This window comes from Cydia amplana, chromosome 17 (assembly GCF_948474715.1).
Source record: "Cydia amplana chromosome 17, ilCydAmpl1.1, whole genome shotgun sequence".
NCBI classification, from domain to species: Eukaryota; Metazoa; Arthropoda; class Insecta; order Lepidoptera; family Tortricidae; genus Cydia; species Cydia amplana.
The window spans coordinates 11,022,934-11,042,817 of record NC_086085.1 but is presented as its reverse complement, the minus strand read 5'-3'; the positions used below and the strand labels follow the sequence as shown (position 1 = coordinate 11,042,817).

The 19,884-nt window shown below is 38.5% G+C and overlaps 1 protein-coding gene across 1 annotated transcript; it reads left to right on the top strand.

The window, feature by feature from the left end:
* Positions 1-95: 95 nt before the first annotated feature.
* Positions 96-19,555, top strand: LOC134655978 (CLIP domain-containing serine protease HP8-like). Its single transcript, XM_063511493.1, has 8 exons — positions 96-400; positions 12,343-12,482; positions 14,837-15,008; positions 16,131-16,190; positions 16,746-16,851; positions 17,222-17,409; positions 18,132-18,233; positions 19,084-19,555. Exons 1-8 carry the CDS (start codon positions 343-345, stop codon positions 19,392-19,394), a joined length of 1,137 nt encoding a protein of 378 aa, XP_063367563.1. The 5' UTR covers positions 96-342; the 3' UTR covers positions 19,395-19,555.
* The last annotated feature ends 329 nt before the right edge of the window (positions 19,556-19,884 follow it).

Sequence of the window (19,884 nt, the reverse complement as noted above, 5' to 3'; positions counted from 1 at the left end):
GAAGACGCTGAATCATCAACATCCACCCCACTTACAGAGACACGTTAGTATGTGACCTTTTGTAAACCTTTTTCATATTGTCATAAAGTCCACAAATGGTCAACTAACTCGCTATTGAAACAAGGAAAACACGCAACTCAGACCAAGATGAGCAGTGTTAACTTAATCACTTGCTACACAACATCTGCCTTCAAAAAAATATTTACATATTTGTTGTCCATGTTGATAACCTTTGGGTGATCGTCCGAGCCCGCCGTTTAAGCACCAGTCGGTCGCGGTCTGCCTCGTTGTGCAGATCTCTGTAATTAATTAACATCTAGTGTACTTAACAATTAACCTGTGATGTTACATAGAATCCTGTGTTTTGTTGCGCTGGCCATAGCCGTGACTGCTCAAGATCGTAAGTAACCGGTTTTGACTATTATTATCTGAACTTGTCCGATTACTTGATTCGCGAATATCAGTTTTGATGTTTAGTTAAATGTTGATCAGAATAAGTTAATAACAACGGTCAATAAAGATGTACCTACCTATAATAAAGTCGCCGTATCTTACGTAGTATTTACTAAACAGAGGGCGAAACATATTTTTTTAATGGAACTATGGAAAATAATTCAAAACCAGATTTAGATAATGACTAGACCGTTAACATTGTGATTACAAATGTTCATGTAACTAACTGTTAAAGAATCAATTAACTAAGTAATTAACATAAATGACTTGCTTAGATATTTTCCCTCATAAGAATAAAGGAAAAACGAATGACAAAAACAGGGAAACTGGAATTATAAAAACAAAGATATCTTAAAGATCAAAGTTCACACCTGATACGATGGTGTGTAGAACATGTTTAATTTGTTTATTCTCGTTAGGCTGGATGTTTTCCAAAGCTAAGTGTCATAATTTTTTTTGGACAAAAATATACTGAACCTGGACAAAGGCAGAACCGTAAGCTTGTACATATTATAAAGGACCTCGAGTGAGTTTCAAATTAAATAAGAGTGAAAAACTCGAGTCTTCACTTTAGTTTCAGGGGGCCGATTTTTGAAATTCGACCGCGCGATTTCGTGTATTTCATTCAATAATATCTCCACTAATAGGCATTTAAATTCTACTATATAATACAATTAAAAACGAGTGGTCAATACCACTAGATTCCCAATTTCTATCGCTCGTATTGAAAAAAATTGCATTTCGCCGTTTTCCACACATTAAGGAAGCGCAAATAAGGAAAACGCAAAAAGGTTATAAATATTGTTGGGTTAGAAACTGCACTGTGATGGTACGCAAGTCAGATTCCTCACCTATTTTATACATCACTTCCGAGGGGGCTTTAAACAAAATCACATAAGCAAAAACCTTTACTTGTTAAGTCACTGTGTTTGTTTAATTAATTGTACATGTATAAAAAATTTTAGTACCTATATAGTAATTCACTGTAAAAACTTTTTACCGGCTGATTTTGATCACGTTTTTAACGCTTTTATCCTGCAATGCTCTAGTCGACACAAGATTTTCAAAATTGTTACTTATTGCTTTTACATATTGCGACCCGAATCACTTCGTTTATCACCTTATAATATTTTAAACATGCAGCTCACAATTATTATCACTGACCACCAATTATTTAATGTCAAATAACAATATTAGTATTTATTATCAGAACGTTAGAGGACTCCGAACAAAGTGTTGTGATTTATTTCGTAGTGTAAATCAGACTGATTATGATCTCATTTGTCTATCGGAAACGTGGTTAGTTCCGAGTATTTATGACGCTGAGTCATTCGACGAACGATACAATGTTTACCGAACGGATCGTGATTGCGAAAGTATGGGGGTAAGTCGCGGCGGAGGTACTTTGGTAGCCGTACGCCGCGAGCTGAGGGTAGACCCGCACGGTATGCGCCCGCTGCCTGCACTGCTCGACGCGGACGTCACAGGTGTTGATATCGCTATCGGCCGAGGCACTTCAACAAAAAAACTTAGGTTGTTTACTTGCTATTTTCCGCAAAGCAAACATCAACAGGAATCACAATCGATATTTTTTGATTTTATCTTACAACTTTATAATGACTACCCGGACGATTTATACTTAGTTTTGGGCGACTTTAATTTAGGTGAAGCAGTTTGGGCCCCATTCGACTGTACCGATTATAATTTTAATTATAGAATCACTAACCCTAATTTTAACCCACTTATCCATCAGCTTTCCTCATTTATCCACTTAACTAATTGGGGACAATTTAACCATATACCTAATAAAAATGGACGCCAGCTAGACTTAGCTCTCTCGAACTGTCAATGTAAACTATCGCCCACTGACCCACTGGTTCCTATTGACACCCACCACCCCGTTTTCTGTATTATTGCAGAGGTTACCTCGAAGGAACGCCCCTTAAAACAAGCACCGCGAGTTGCACGTCGTTTTTTTGCCGCGGATTATGAGCTTATAAATTCCAAAATAAATCAAATTAATTGGGAGCCACTCATAAATATGACTAGTATTGATGATGCCATAAATTATTTTTATTTGAAAATTAATTTAATTATAGAACAATACGTTCCTTCTAAAATTATTTATAATACCGATAAGTACCCAGTCTGGTACTCTCGTCATTTGATAAAATTAATAAAGAAAAAAAACAAAGTTCACAAAAAATGGAAAATTTATGGCAGAACTTCAGACTATAATACCTTTTCCGACCTACGTTCTGCAATAAAATCGATGGAAGTGTCTTGTTATAGCCTTTTTATATCACGAACTGAAAACAATATAAAAAAGAATTCCAAATCATTCTGGTCATTTGTGAAATCTAAAAGGGGAAACGGCAATATTCCTGATTCTCTCTTCTTTGACAACAGTGTAGGTAACGACGGTCAAACAATTGCCAATCTTTTTAACTCGTTTTTCCAATCGGTATTTACTTATGATCAGGCCTCGGAGTTTTTTTAGCACGGTAAGACTAAGGAGAGCTATGGAGTCTTTGTTAACATTAAAATTAAGTTCATACTCATACTCATCCTCATTAATTAAGTACAAGTAAATTATGTACAGCTCTAGACCTAATAAATATCAGCGATCATCACAATAACGAAATACATAACTATATATTCATGACATAATGTGACATCTGATTTACTCATACACATATTTAGGTAAAGAGGTTTAATCATAAGTGGCCTATCACTTAAAAAAGTACTTAAGACATGCAACCTATGATTATAAACATTGGTAATACGTATTCGACATATTAAAACGATATTCCATAGATATTAAAACTGTTTATTATTCATTAAGGTTGATATAGAGCTACAATATTTTAGAATAGTTATGCGTTACTCTTCCTTACGTCTACAAAACAGTTCGTTCACTGTTTGCGCCACGTATTAAATACTTAACCTATGAATTCTGACCTCCTTGTCGGGTTTTCAATATAGACGGCAAGGCGATAATAAAAAGAGAAAAAAATGTCACATGTCACATCAATACATGTAAAATAAAACTCGATTCGATATATTGTGTGTTGAAGAAAATGAAACCAAAGGGATCCCTATAATTAAGTATACATACAACAAAATAAAGTGCCGCCGAATCAGTGGAGACTGGAGACTCTATAAGGAGGAAAACGCAGAACCAGTGCATGTAAGTTTTTCCGCATCCCCATTTTTTGGCCTTTGAACCGGTTTCCAAATTTACCTTTAAAAATATTACATAATAACCTTGTTGCTCACTGAATCGCGTAGGTACAAAATATAATTTCGGATTTCCTTTCGGTTTCTTAATTTTCAAAAAAATGTTCCCGTCATAATTCTATTTCAAAGTACGGTCAGTAAATTAATTTATTCTTATTGTCTGTTATTTTTATTTCATATTTCATTTACGCGTAGCGTGTGGGATTATTCATCACGCTACCTTATAAATGCGTTACAAATAAATTTCGTATTTTGTAACTGTCATATTGTGACATAATTTTCACGGAACATTTTTGCACACCATATTCGTTAAGTATATAATTTCAGTGTATTTTAAGTTACTAAATACACTCTACTAAACTGAAAGCTACGGGTAAATTATTCCTAAAAGCCTCAGTTTTTTCATAAACTGTAATTAACCTATTGCGAAGGTTACACTTGTATTAAGGTATTATACAAGCGTAACGTTCGTATTTACTTCATTTTCCTTCGACTTGCATTAAGGTATTATACAAGTTGAATATAATTTATAATTATTTGTGCATCTTAGCACAAATTGTTCATATTTTTTCGTGCTGTCATAGTAATAACTAGGTAACCATGGCAACGCGACTTAAGCTCGCGGAAGCAAAACGTGCTCAATGTTTCATGCGTTTACAAAATATTTATGACATGATTCCAAAGTTAAGCAGTGACAAGAAGGCTTTCTCGCAGTTCATCGCGCAAGCTCGATTGGTCGATCAACTGAGAAAAGAATTTATAGAGTTGATGGATGAAGTCAATCTTCTGAACTTGGAGTTGGACCCGGAGTACATCGTCAACTACAACGCAATGAATGCGTTTGAAGATCTCTACTGCGTAATCAAATGTCAAATTTCAAAAATTGATGCACCTGCTCCGAGCCCTTCGACATCCAGGGATTCGAGCCATTCATGTAAGGACGACTCCATTAAAATCCCTCGGATTGAACTTCCTTCTTTCGATGGAGATATTCAAAACTTCCCATTCTTCTATGAAACATTTAAGCGTGTCATACATGAGAATAAAAAACTTACGGATTCTGAGCGTGTTCATTATTTGTTTAGTCATTTGACAGGAAAGGCAAAGTCGATCTGTGCGGGAGTTATACCTGCCGCAGAAAATTACAACACAGTTTGGGAAGCATTGATCGCGAAATATGATGATAAACGCGCATTAGCTACGTCTTATTTAAACCAGCTGTTTTCGATGAAACCTGTCAACATCAACGGTCCTTCGGCATCTAATTTAGAAAAAATAATTGATTCGTTTGCTGCTACTATTTCAGCAATAAGACAACTCAAGCTCGAAAACTTAAGTGACTTTATTTTCATTCACCTGGGTCTTAAGTTACTAGATTCAGATACCACAAAGAATTTCGAGATGTCTATTCGGAACTCTTCTACAATGCCTACATATGACGAATTCATTTGTTTCGTTAGGGAACAAGTGAAGATTTTATATCGGACATCGCAACGAACGCCAACTAAGGCTGAAAGCGGCTCCGCTGCCAACACTAGCAGCGTGCGAGCTCCCCTCCCTCGCACGCCCCAAGCGTATGTTAGCACGCAAGGGCATGACAACGGAAGTTCATGTGCTATGTGCAAGAGTAATGATCACTCGCAACTTTATAATTGCAATAATTTCATGAAACTCACGCCTAACGAAAAATTTAATTTCGTTAAGGAAACTCACGCGTGCACTAATTGTCTGAACACGCATCATACTGCATCGAAATGTTCCTCGAAGAAAACTTGTCGTAAATGTAAAGGCAAACATCATACAACGTTACACTTCGAAAACTCAAAACCTGCAATGAATAACAACGAGTCCAAGTCTTCATCTAAGGATGATAGTGAAGCTAGCACAAGTTCATCCGTAAAGGACAACGGTGCCTCTGTATGTACTCATTCGGCATCGGGACAGACTACATCACCCTTGACGGAAATTCTCGCCACTGCTCAGGTACTCGCTAGTGGGCGTAACGGCAAGGACAAGGTTTTGAGATGTCTGCTGGATCCAGGATCACAGAAACATTACGTTACATTGAAGTGCTGCAAGAATTTAGGTCTTCCTGTACACAGCAGCCCAGTGACGTCAATAAATGGATTAGGTGGAACAACGATAACACAACCCATCCGAGGAAATGTCAACTTAACATTTAGGTCAAGATATGATCCTAAACATCAATATACTATCGAAGCGCTTGTTTTAGATGAGATCACGCCTGATTTACCGACCTGTCATATTGATCAATCTGCAACTGATCTGTTTGATAATTTACATCTAGCAGATGACTCTTGGGCGATTCCAGGTGAAATTGACGTACTTCTTGGTGTTAAGTTATTCACCAAATTGTTAATGTCAGATAAAATTGAAAACGAGCCTGGTTTGCCTGACGCTTTAGAAACTACACTGGGGTACATCATACTAGGCGATGCTCCCGCAGTTAACGCTTCCTACTCAGCAGCTGGGTATTTTACTTCGGTTGATGTCGGAAATTTAATGCAAAAATTCTGGGAAATTGAAGATTTGGATGGAGGAGTGATTCATAGTCCAGACGAGAAAAAAGCTGAAGATATTTTCAAGAATACAATCAATCGTTTGGAAGACGGACGTTATGAAGTAGCACTTCCGTTTAAATTGGACCCAAGCAATTTAGGCGATTCTTACAAGACTGCTGAACGCAGATTTTTAGCGCTTGAAAGAAAATTCGTCAAGCAACCTGAATTAAAACCAGCTTATGATGAAGTTATCCGTGAACATATTGATAAAAAATATTTATCTGAGGTTCCAAATGATAAGTCAAATGATGCTTATCACATACCCCACCACGCAATTGTCAAAATTGACAGAATAACCACAAAGGTTAGAATTGTGCTGGACGCTAGTGCACAGACCACAAGCGGTTTATCGTTAAATGACATACTTCACGCAGGACCAAGTCTTCAAGCTGACTTGTTCTGCATTCTCCTAAACTTACGATTGTTTGGTATTGCTATCACGTCTGATGTACGTCAAATGTATCTGTGTATTGACGTACGGGGGGAGGATCGTCCTTATCAGCGTATACTTTATAGGTTTAATCCTGAAGAAACTATAAAGGTATTTCAGTATAATAGGGTAGCCTTCGGTCTACGTAGCAGTCCTTTTCTGGCACTGCGAACTGTTAAACAGTTAGTAGCTGATGAAGGTGATAAATACCCACTCGCAAAGGAAATTGCATCTCGTGATATTTATATGGATGATGTAGCCAGTTCCGTTATTGATGAAGACCAAGCTGTGCAAGCGACTAAACAACTGCTGGATTTGTTCTTGAAAGGTGGATTCCAACTGGCAAGGTGGTCGTCAAATTCTGCAGCTGTTCTGAAAGAAATACCGAAAGGACTACATTTATCCCAAAGTGTCACCTTCGACGATGATACAACGTTGAAGATTTTAGGTCTGCGTTGGTATCCTGGTGAAGATGTATTCAAGTTCCAGGTTAGTCCCGACGATCGACCGTGTAGTAAAAGAAACATTCTTTCATCGGTAGCTCGACTATTCGATGTTCTGGGCCTAGTTGCCCCTGTAATTGTGTTCGCTAAGCTTCTAATAAAGGAGTTATGGCTTTTGAAAATTGATTGGGACGAATTGCCGCCTGATCATATTGTACGCCAATGGCAACAGTTCCAAGGTGAACTACCGCTACTATCTAACATTAGCATTCCCAGACATATTGGTGTCATTGAAAACTGTTCATTAACTATAGTCGGCTTTTCAGATGCTAGTGAAAGAGCTTATGGTGGAGTGGTTTATGCCTACGTCACTTTTCCTAATGATGACCGAGGTGTCATTAATTTAATTTGCGCTAAATCTAAGATAGCGCCCGTGAAGGTTGTCAGCCTAGCAAGACTGGAATTATGCGCAGCATTGCTATTGTCACAACTTATAAAAAGGGTGGTTGATACCTACTCAACCAGATACCCAATCGACTCTGTGTTGGCCTTCTCCGATTCAACAGTGACACTTTGTTGGATTCATTCGTCGCCTCATCGATGGCAAACTTTTGTGGCCAATCGAATTACCAAGATCCAAGATAACTTATCAAGCGATCATTTTTATCATATTAAGGGAACAGAAAATCCAAGCGACTGCCTGTCTAGAGGCTTAACTCCAGCTCAACTGGTGATGCATCCTCTATGGCTATCAGGCCCTCCATGGATGAAACTCCCGAAAAACGAATGGCCGATTCAGGCGTTTATACCAGACGAAGTCAACGTTCCTGAAGAAAAAACGGTTTCTTTAGTGACTTGTGACAATTCGAACGACAACTTAATTTATGATTTGTCTAAACGGTTCTCGTCATGGGTTAAATATGTACGCACAGTTGCCTATATCTTAAAATTTATAAAACGATTACCTAAAGGCCCTATTAGTGCTGATGACTTAACAGCAGCCGAATTAGAAATCGTACGAGCTCTACAAAGAGTTTATTTCAGTCAACATATTTTAGATATGACCCTGAAAAAAGGGTTTACAAAAGCTTTAGCAAGCCTGAAGCCATTTATTCAAGATGGAATCCTTCGCGTCGGAGGACGTCTCAGTAATTCTGATGAAGATTACGATTATAAACATCCTTTGTTATTGCCACGTCGTGATCACATCATTAACCTACTGGTCGATTATTATCATCGACACCATTTACATGCAGGACCTGAAACTCTTATATCTATTATACGACATCGATTCTGGATCATAGCAGCTCGATGTATTATTCGTCATCGCATTCATTTATGCAATTACTGCTTCCGGACCAAGCCAAAGGCTAACTCCCCAATGATGGCAGATTTACCAGCGTGCAGGGTAAATCAAGTTGAGAAAGCCTTTATACATACTGGCTGTGATTACGCTGGTCCGTTGTATTGTACACCTGTTCGACGAAGAGGCGTGAAGAGTCAAAAGGTTTATTTGTGCTTATTCACATGTCTCACAACGCGAGCAATTCATTTAGAACTTGCAACTGACTTAAGTACAGCAAGCTTTATGTCAGCATTTAAGCGGTTTTTATCCAGACGTGGTCCTGTAAAATATATGTACAGCGATAACGGAACCAACTTCCAGGGAGCCAATACATATTTGCAAGAACTTCATAATTTCCTTGCGAATGATTATCGAGACGCTTGGGAAACTGAACTATCAGCCAATAAAATAATTTGGCGATTTATTCCCCCCAGTGCTCCACATTTTGGAGGATGTTGGGAAAGTAACGTTAAATGCGTCAAATCACATTTGTTTCGTACGATAGGTAAACAAATCTTGTCATTTCAGGAATTAATGACAGTTCTATGTGAAATTGAGGCTTTATTAAATTCTAGACCGCTATCCGTGTTAAGCTCTGATCCAGCTGAACCTTCCGCATTGACGCCAGCTCATTTTCTTAATGTTACTCCATTGAAATATCTTCCAGCTGCGTCTGTTGCGGAGGTAACATCTGATCATCTTTTGCAAAGATATCAATTATTAGATCGCTTAACGCAATCATTTTGGAAGAGGTGGCGCGATGAGTATTTGCACACGTTGCAAACCAGACAAAAATGGAATACTCCTTCTCAGCCTATTAAGGAAGGAACTGTTGTAGTCATCCTTCAAGATAATGTTATGCCTCTACATTGGCCGTTAGGTCTTATAACTCAACTCTTTCCAGGCAAGGACGGTATTGCCAGAGTTGCTTTGGTTAAAACAAAATCAGGCACACTTAAAAGACCTTTGGTCAAATTATGTCCTTTGCCTTCTCAATAATATAATTTCGTATTTCTATTAGTATTTAGTTATCTCTCTCAAGTTATGGAGGCTTCATATGTTTATGTCAATTTAGTTTTCTCTGAGCAATAAGGATGCTATTATGTAGTAAATGATTTATTTTAAATAACTTTTTGAAAGCTATTCCTTTCAAGGCCGGGGGAATGTTTGCGCCACGTATTAAATACTTAACCTATGAATTCTGACCTCCTTGTCGGGTTTTCAATATAGACGGCAAGGCGATAATAAAAAGAGAAAAAAATGTCACATGTCACATCAATACATGTAAAATAAAACTCGATTCGATATATTGTGTGTTGAAGAAAATGAAACCAAAGGGATCCCTATAATTAAGTATACATACAACAAAATAAAGTGCCGCCGAATCAGTGGAGACTGGAGACTCTATAAGGAGGAAAACGCAGAACCAGTGCATGTAAGTTTTTCCGCATCCCCATTCACACATAATGGGCAGTATAAACGTCGTAAGTCGCATTCATGGGCATCATTTTCAAGACACCAATATCAATATCTTAACAGTAATTATAGTATGTAGGTACGTTAAGTACTTAAATAAAATATTGGAGCGATGACACTGCAATATGGGTAATATAATAATATTAACATACACATATACATATTATTACTTTTTTATAATATAACATTTAATTAAATATATGTAAACAGAATTAATTACATATAAGTAGTCTAAGTATTTATAAAACGATTCGGACGAACTTAATTAATGAGGATGAGTATGAGTATGAATTTAATTTTAATGTTAACAAAGACTCCATAGCTCTCCTTAGTCTTACCGTGCTAAAAAAACTCCGAGGCCTGCTTATGATTTATTAACTAATGATTCATCCTCGCCCACTAAATCCGAATCGACATTAAATGTAATTAATATCATTGAGTTTCATCCAGATTTGGTTGAAAGGTATCTCAAAGCACTATCGGAATCTAAAGGCGGTGGCCCTGATGGTATACACCCAGTTTTTCTTAAAAATTGTAGTAAAACCTTAGCTTTTCCTTTATCAGTGCTATTTTCACTGTCTTTTAGATCAGGAATTATGCCAATCGTTTGGAAGCGCTCTTTAGTGGTCCCTATACATAAAAACGGTGACAAACACAACATAAAAAACTATCGCGGTATATCAAAACTGTCCACTATCCCTAAATTATTCGAGAAAATAGTATATGATAAAATGTTTAATGCAATAAGACCCATGCTTACTCCTAATCAACACGGTTTTATAAATAAGCGTTCGGTTGAGTCCAATCTCACTGAATTTTTAGATTTTTCTTTGAAGGCCATGGATAAAGGGTTTCAGGTTGATGCCATTTACACTGATTATTCTAAGGCCTTCGATAAAATTTCGCATATTATCCTTATTGCCAAGTTGAAGACTTTCGGAATACATGGCGATTTATTAAGATGGTTAACATCTTACCTCCGAGATCGTTCCCAGGCTGTATCTGTCAAAGGATATACCTCCTCTTTTGTCCCTGTTTTGTCCGGTGTCCCGCAGGGGTCCCACTTGGGTCCCTTGCTGTTTAACATGTTCATTAATGACGTAGTTAAATGCTTTCACCATTCTAAAATTTTACTTTTTGCCGACGATACAAAAATTTTTACTTTGGTTAAATCTATTGATGATTGCATACTTTTACAGGATGATTTAAAAAGGTTAGATCTTTACTGCGCCAAAAACTGTCTTGACCTCAATATCGAAAAGTGTTGCTCTATTTCATTCTCTCGCAAGCGTAACCCAATTCTTTTTGATTACCAGATTAAGAACAAAAAACTGAATAGGGTTACCGAAGTAAGAGATCTTGGTGTTTACATAGACAGCGAAATCCAGCTCACTTCTCATATTGACAAAATTACGTCTAAGGCATATAGAATGTTAGGTTTTATTTTCCGGCAAAGTAAAAATTTTAGTGATCCTCGAACCGTTATTTTACTTTATAATGCCTTTGTCAGGTCGCATTTAGAATTCGCATCGGTCGTTTGGAGTCCTCAATATTCGGTGCACATTAATGCCATCGAAAAAATTCAGAATAAATTTATTAAATGGATGAAATATAGGTTTAAATTGTTTAATGGTGATAACATGGTAAGTCTCCAGCTGCGCAGGGAGCAAAAAGATCAAATTTTTCTGTTTAAATTATTAAACCATCTAATCGAGTCGCAATATCTTATTAGCAATATTTCATATAGATGTCCTAATTCCCGAACTAGATCAAAAGCTTTATTTGCCATTCCATTCTGTCGTACTAGGTACTTCAAAAACTCATATCTTGCTAGATCATGCTCAATGTATAACTCTAAATATTCAAATTTTGATGTGTTCAATATGAAGCTGGGTAAATTTCTCACTTCAATAAAAAAATAAAATAAACCCTAACTTAGTAATAATTATAACGATGTACCTAACAAACTAACATTAGCATAGAATGTACATCTATTTATTTATTTTTCCTTTCTTTCTCTTTTCTTCTCGATTTAACTAACAAGTTTAGTTAAAATAATACAGTAGTTAAAATGAAACAATAATGTAGTTCAATAACTTTCAGTTTGCTTGATTGCTTTGGATAATACGTTTTGTATTTTTTGTATTCTATTAAGTACTTCCCTTTGAGCATATCTGCTTTAATTTACTAGTGGAAACTGTTTTGGCTTGTGTTTTATTAATATTAATTCATATTGTGTAAGATTGAAAGCTGTTTGTTTCCCAATAAAAAAAAATAAAAATAAAAATAAAAAAAAATTTTCGAGTGACGAAATCGACCTCTCGAAATTCAAAAATCGGCCCCGGTCTAATTATTCCGGGTGCTTTATTTCAGGGAAATGCAACAACGGCGTGGCGTGCATCCCCCTAGTGTCGTGCTCGGGGCTGAACAGCCAGCTGCAGAACAGTAGGAACGAGGAACTGCTCGTACTGCTGAGGAAGCTGCACTGCGGCTTCGATCACGACGACCCTAAGGTACCTAGTTTACTTAGTATACCTACTTTATAATATTCGACTTAAGTCGGGCTGCCATCCGTTTAGAGATGGCAGCCCTAGACTTAAGCAACGAGGCTTATTCGGGTCAGTGCGATTGGTAAGTACCGACTGTGCGGGAACATCTTGGCAACCAGATTGTATTGATACTTAGACAACGTTCGAAGCTTGTAATAAGTTTTTGGCAAAAATTTCATTTTTGGTACAAGCTTTTATCGCTGACTGTACTTTTCTTACGACAGACAACTAATACTCATCGAGACAATTCTAAAAACCCCTAACACAATTAGGTTGCGTTGTTTCATCACAGAGTTCCTATGGCCACCTCCTGTCTCCATCATCAGATCAGCTTATGGTACCATAATATTGCATTGTCACCCGACTTACATGTGTATGCAAAATTTCAGCTCAATTGGAAACCGGGAAGTGGATCAAATTTAACTTGCAAAATTCCATTACATAATAGTTACATACAGGTCTACCTAATAAAAGCGTGTTAAAAAGGAGGATTCCAAAAAAGAAGAGGTTCGCAATCGTCGGGATTTTCTCAGTATTTTTTGGGTAATTTGAAAATTCTTTATTGCTCGTTTTATTTTGAAGAATCAGGCCGCGTAGCCAACATGCAAATCGCTTACGCTCCGTAGCGATCGAAACGCAACTGTCACTGTCGCACTAACATGGAAGAGTGATAGAGAGACATGAAGCTTTTCGTTGTCGAAGCGATAGCGATTGTCACCTTGGCTAGGCCGGCAGGACGTCAGGCACTGATGATAGGATCCTGGAGAGGTCATAGAAACTCTTTAAATGTCAAAGGCACATATAGTGATTCGGAAAGCTTCATTTGGTATAATATAACTGCTGATGATTATGATCGAATATTACGTTGTTTCCCTATCTTTGGATGATCCATCAAATTTCAACTGCTTATACCTTTAAACGAGCAATTCTTGTATAAGTATTTATATATCTCGGGGCCCTTGGAAACGGCTGTAACGATATCGATGAAATTTGCTTAATATAGCATACCTAGGGGGTTTTCAGAGGCGTAAAATCGATCTAGCTACGTCTTGTCTCTGGGAAAACGCGCATTTTTGAGTTATTATTTGTTTTCCGAGCAAAGCTCGGTCTCCTAGATATTATTTATTTATTGTAGGTATATGGAGGAATCATTTAGCCACGAGTATGTAGTAGCATCATCAATGCCAAACATATAATCATTGTACCGATAACCTTAAAGCCCTAAAGTCAAAGTATACCGGAAATGTTTCATCGTATAAATATAAACTATCAGTCAGCATGATGTAATTGTAAAAACCCCTTTTATGGCTCCTCTACACGATGGGCCAGCGCCGGCCACTCCAAGGGACGCAGCCATACGGTAGAATGAGATAGCAATATTACTTGCTCCCTCTAACGCATAAATGCGTACCTTGGAGTGGCCGGCGCTGGCCCATCTTATAGAGGAGCCATTAAAGTGATGGTATGCAGTTATGCACATGGCGATGGTGATCTAGTGGGCTATTAGATATATGTAGTGGTGACTAGGGTAAAAAAATGCAGAAATGTATAGAGCAGAATGCACTTTTTTCTCAGGTCTCAGGCTTTAAATATTTTTTTGTCAGTAACTTGTCTATAATACCATTAATTCAAATTTGATTGCCAATTTTTCATGTATCGTGGCCATCGTGGGCCGCTAGAGAATATTAATATGTTGCCTTTTAAAAAGGCCGACGATCTTTACAATATTATTCGTTTGAAGTCGAAAAACCTAACGATCGAGTGACGAACCATCGAATAAAATTTAATTTCTAGCAATATTCATTTACTCCGAATTTTCTTGAAAAAACCGGCCAAGTGCGAGTCGGACTCGCGCACGGAGGGTTCCGCACCATCAACAAAAAATAGAGCAAAACAAGCAAAAAAAAAAAGCAAAAAAACGGTCACCCATCCAAGTACCTACTGACCCCGCCCGACGTTGCTTAACTTCGGCAACTTCGGTCAAAAATCGCGTTTGTTGTATGGGAGCCCCACTTAAATCTTTATTTTATTCTGTTTTTAGTATTTGTTGTTATAGCGGCAACAGAAATACATCATCTGTGAAAATTTCAACTGTCTAGCTATCACGGTTCGTGAGATACAGCCTGGTGACAGACGGACGGACGGACAGCGGAGTCTTAGTAATAGGGTCCCGTTTTTACCCTTTGGGTACGGAACCCTAAAAAGCTTATTTTTCGTACACAGAATATATGATACCGATACCTTAAACCGATCACCAGTAGGTACTTCTATTGTTATATGCTGTATACCTATCTAAACTCTCATTAATATTTTTCCAGGTATGCTGTCCCCCCGTGTTCCAAACGGAGAGCCAGCCAAACAGAATAGGCGTCGGTTTCACTGGCTCGGCCGCAGCCGGCAGCTTCTCTGCCCCGGCTTCCAGCGGCGATTCTGACAGCTTGCTGCCCAGTAACAGAGTGTGCGGCATACAAACTAACGACAGGATAGTAGGTAGGTGTAAACATCTGATGTAATGTTTATAGTACAAAACAATCATAATATACAAAAGGCGGACTTAAACAGAGTTCCAAAAGGAGAGCCAGCCAAACAGAATAGGCGTCGGTTTCACTGGCTCGCCGCAGCCGGCAGCTTCTCTGCCCCAGCTTCCAGCGGCGATTCTGACAGCCTGCTGCCCAGTAACAGAGTGTGCGGCATACAAACTAACGACAGGATTGTAGGTAGGTGTAAACACCTGATGTAATGTTTATAGTACAAAACAATCATAATATACAAAAGGCGGACTTAATCAGAGTTCCAAACGGAGAGCCAGCCAAACAGAATAGGCGTCGGTTTCACTGGCTCGGCCGCAGCCGGCAGCTTCTCTGCCCCAGCTTCCAGCGACGATTCTGACAGCCTGCTGCCCAGTAACAGAGTGTGCGGCATACAAACTAACGACAGGATTGTAGGTAGGTGTTTATTTTGTAAAGTTTGTTTCATAAAAACAATTTTAATATACAGTCACAGAATAAATAATAGTAGGTACTAGGTAGAGTCTGTGCGGAAAGAGAAGAGTCGTGGAATGTATTGGGCCCCATACATTCCACGACTATTCTCTTTCCGACCAGACCCTAGTACAGAAGATTCACTCTCTAACAAAACCTGTTTATTACGACAAATATGACCGCTAGGTGGTGCCAGCGCGAGCAGGCGTCCGTTCCGTAGCGGTGCGCGGCAACTACTATGGCTAGACACCAAAATTGGTGTGGACCGCATGTACTTGTAGGTACCTGTAGCGATACGACGAAATCGCGGAGTGAGCCACGCCTGATACAGTGAAACCTCGATAGGTAGCACGAATCTCAAGGAAACGCCAAAAACTTCGTGTTAACGAGGTTTCGTGCTATAGAGGCATCCACATAGGGAGGTTCTTAAGTATAGCTTTTTATTCCCCTTAAAGAGGTTTCGAGTTATAGAGGTAAAATGCATAAAAGATGTATTACTTATATATACAAATGCTTAAAGTTTTAGTTTTATTTTAGTTATTTATTACACCAAAGTTACACCTTTTTTGAGTTGTTCTGTGTATTAATATATGTACCTATTGTAAATTATAAAGTTCCATAATTTTTATAGGCGGAGAGCAGACGGAACTAGATGAGCACCCGTGGACGGCGCTGCTTCGATACGACAAACGTAAGTCTTTGGTAAAAAACTCTTGCATATTAGAACTAGAAACTTCGATTTTCGCTTCCCTCGCGGGATGGCCTTCTTATAGGAAAACTTCAGACTTTTAATGTCACCATCACACCACTGTCATTCTCCTATTATTGTCTCGGATCTTTGCCACGGCTCGAGAGGGTTTGGATCCCAAGTTCGACAGCCAAATGCCAAATCCCTAGAATTTGCGCATCTGAGGCACTCGTTTTCTAAAAAGCAACAGCAGCCGTCTTTCAACCTCGAGTGGAAACTAGGCCTTATTACTTTAATTAACACATTGGTGCGAACCTGATTTGAACTGGTGTTTGATCCGACGACGTCCGGTTTGGTAGCCAAGAGACAATCGTTTATAGAAAACGCTAATCGAGACTTAAATAATGTATTGAAATAGTCACGTGCCTTTTTGTAGCATTTGTCATCTCAGTGCATTTTTTGTATTCGTTTGGCATTTGACGATGTACAATTAATTGTAATCTTAGCAACATTTTTACGAACTGAGCCTTACCAAACATTTATTATAATATTCCACAGCCCGAGGATGGGGCTTCTATTGCGGCGGTGTGTTGATATCCGCTCGGTACGTCATGACTGCCGCGCACTGTGTGAAAGGCGCGGATCTGCCACAAAACTGGAGATTGTAAGTTTTTGCACATTAGGAGTATGTAATTAAATAATTATAAAAATGAAATAAATAATATCAGAAAATTGTCCAACTACCTATATTAAATTGATTCCCAAAAAAATTCATAGAGTGATGCAGAAATCCCTGCGCTCTGTTCAGCGCCATCTAGCGTGCCATTTTGTAAAATTAACGCGCGTCGCGAACAATGGGGTTGGCTACTGTCAAAGGTTCTCATATATAGATGGCCCCAGCATATCCCTGTTTCTAGTTTTGTTTTATGTGATTTGGCTTAAAAAGGGCTGACAATTTTTTTTAATGAACAAGAATTTTACACTATTTGCAGGATTTATTTATACAATAGGTAAAAATATTTGATAATGTTTAGATCTCAAGTCCGTCTCGGAGAATGGAACACGTCTAGCGCTACAGACTGCTACGGCGGCGAATGCCACTCGGGGATCCAGGACGTGCCGGTGGAGCAAGTCATCGCTCACGAGGACTACGACCCGAACAACACCAACCAGCACAACGACATCGCCCTGCTGAGGCTCGCGAGGAAAGTGGAATTTACAGGTACGAGACATTTTGAAAGCTAAGTTAGGTCAGGCGTGGCCCACTCCGCGATTTCATCGCTTTGCTACAGGTAGCCAAAAGTACAGTCGCAAGAGATCCTTGTATTTTGGATCGAAAACTAGGGTTTGTGCCGCTGACAGAGCTCAGCAGGGCTATAACCGCGAAAATCGAACAAGTTCGCAAATTGCGGGCATCTGTCTCTGTCTCTCTAATTACGCCTTCATTGGAGTAAAAGAGAAAGATCTCCGCAAATTGCGAATTTCGGTTTTCGCGGTAACCCCTCAGTGATCCACGTCAAGAAATAGGGTGCCCTAACAATTCCATTCGCAGATTGTAGGTACACGTTTCCGCTTGTGAACTTCGAAAGTTCGGGGGCTACGGAAGCGAATATAGCAATTACTTATGTAGGTATATTAAAAATAATACTAGGTGCAAATATCTAATATCAACTTTCTTACAAATCTTACAATTAGCAGCTCTTTTACGTTAGAACCCTGTCATTTTGAAATCAAATTTCTTCGGTTTAAATGTTGTTTCATTTTGAAGTTCAACACGTTATAAGAACCACCAAACAATTGGTTTACTTGTACCTATAATATCCCTCTTACTGTTACTGATAATGAAGATGTTTTGATATTTCATGAAATGGAAAACTCCCATCCATCTATCGTTTGTATTATGCACTTATGCAGTACTCGAGTATTTTTTTATCTGCTTTACAGATTTCATCAAGCCAATTTGTCTGCCATCGACGGATGCCCTGAGAACCAGCACTTTTGAAAACTACGACATGGAGGTCGCAGGGTGGGGTAAAACTGAAACACGTAAGTTCAGCCTTTTATTTAAATTATTATGTTATTGTCAAAGTTATAATTTATCGTAATACCTATACTTAATCTTTTTTTAAACCTGATGTTGAAACTTAGGTAAACTTACATAGGTACCTATACCTACTACCTGCTTATGTGATCAAGTTGAATAGGCTACATGACTAATTTTTTTTATGGTATCAATCGATCGGGTTTGTTTTTAGGATCAAATGTCTATATGGGACCCATTGCATTAAAGTAACACAAAAGTCAGAAATTGTAGTCAAAGTCCGACAGTCGCCCTTCACTCGCGAAACGCCCTATACAAAACGGCCAGAGGCCATGACGTCATCGCCCATCTTGTAGTATGGACAAAACAAGAAAATTGCGTTTTTGTCGGTGAAATATTGCGTTTATGTATATAGTTGCTATACAATATTTTTTTGGGTGAAATGTAAGGAATCGAATGGTACCCTTACTTTTATCGTTTTTGGAAGTTAAAAAAAAACTTAAATTTTGAAACTTTCAGGTCCTGTATTTTTGTAATTTTTCAATATTTTAGTTTATTATCCACATTATTGTGATAAATTGCTCGTTTGCTATCTATTTTACTAGATTTTGTTATAAAATTCAACATGTGTCATCATCCCTATTGTCTAATGCACGGTGCCGTATCAGCGCCACCTAGTGAAGCTGGTATTTTAACGGCACGATTAATTTATTTACCTATTCAATAAGTTCAGTTGTAAAGAAACTAGGAAAAACCCAGAAACTTCACTAGATGGCGCAGAAACGACAACCATACTTTTTGTATGGACGTGATTGATACGTGTTGATATACTTTATTTTGCTTTTGTGCTTCCAGGTTCAGAATCGGACGTCAAACTAAAAGTCCGCGTACCAGTGGTCACCATGTCCGAATGCTCGCAAGTGTTCCGGCCCGTCGGGCGGCGCATCATGAACAAGCAGATCTGCGCGGGCGGCGTTGCGGGCCGCGACTCCTGCCGCGGGGACTCCGGTGGCGCCCTCATGGGCCGAGTGCCCACTGTAGACAACTGGATAGCTGTGGGGGTAGTCTCCTACGGACCCTCGCCTTGTGGGACCGCTGGCTGGCCGGGCGTCTACACTCGTGTCGGCGCTTACTTTGACTGGATCGTGGGCAAACTGAGGCCTTGAGACTGATGTTAGGTCAGGGATCTCCAAACTTTCTGGCCATGGCAAGCTTCCGTTTCGCGGGCCGTAATTTGGAGACCCCTGTTTTAGGTTATGTAGTAAGAGTATACTCATTGCGGTTGTGCCATTTGAAACCGACGTAGGTTTTTCTGGTCATGTTTGCCTAGTACAAGAAGTGTTTAGGTATCTAGGCGATACCTAAGTACTTGTTAAAAAAATTACACAGACGATTAAACCTGAAGCGGAATCGACGCATTTTCGGATTTTTATATTTTACATTAAATTAAGGAATTGCTTATAAAGTTAAGGTTAAAAACAAATAAATAATACTATAAATTTCGTTTGATTTTTTATTTATTTAAATAACTTAAATAAGTTACTAATGTAAATAATAGTTTTTGATTTATTTATGGCCTTCACTAATCACAACTCCTTTTTTAGCCAGCACCCTACAACTCTCAAATCCATAACTTTTACAAAAGTACGCGTTCAT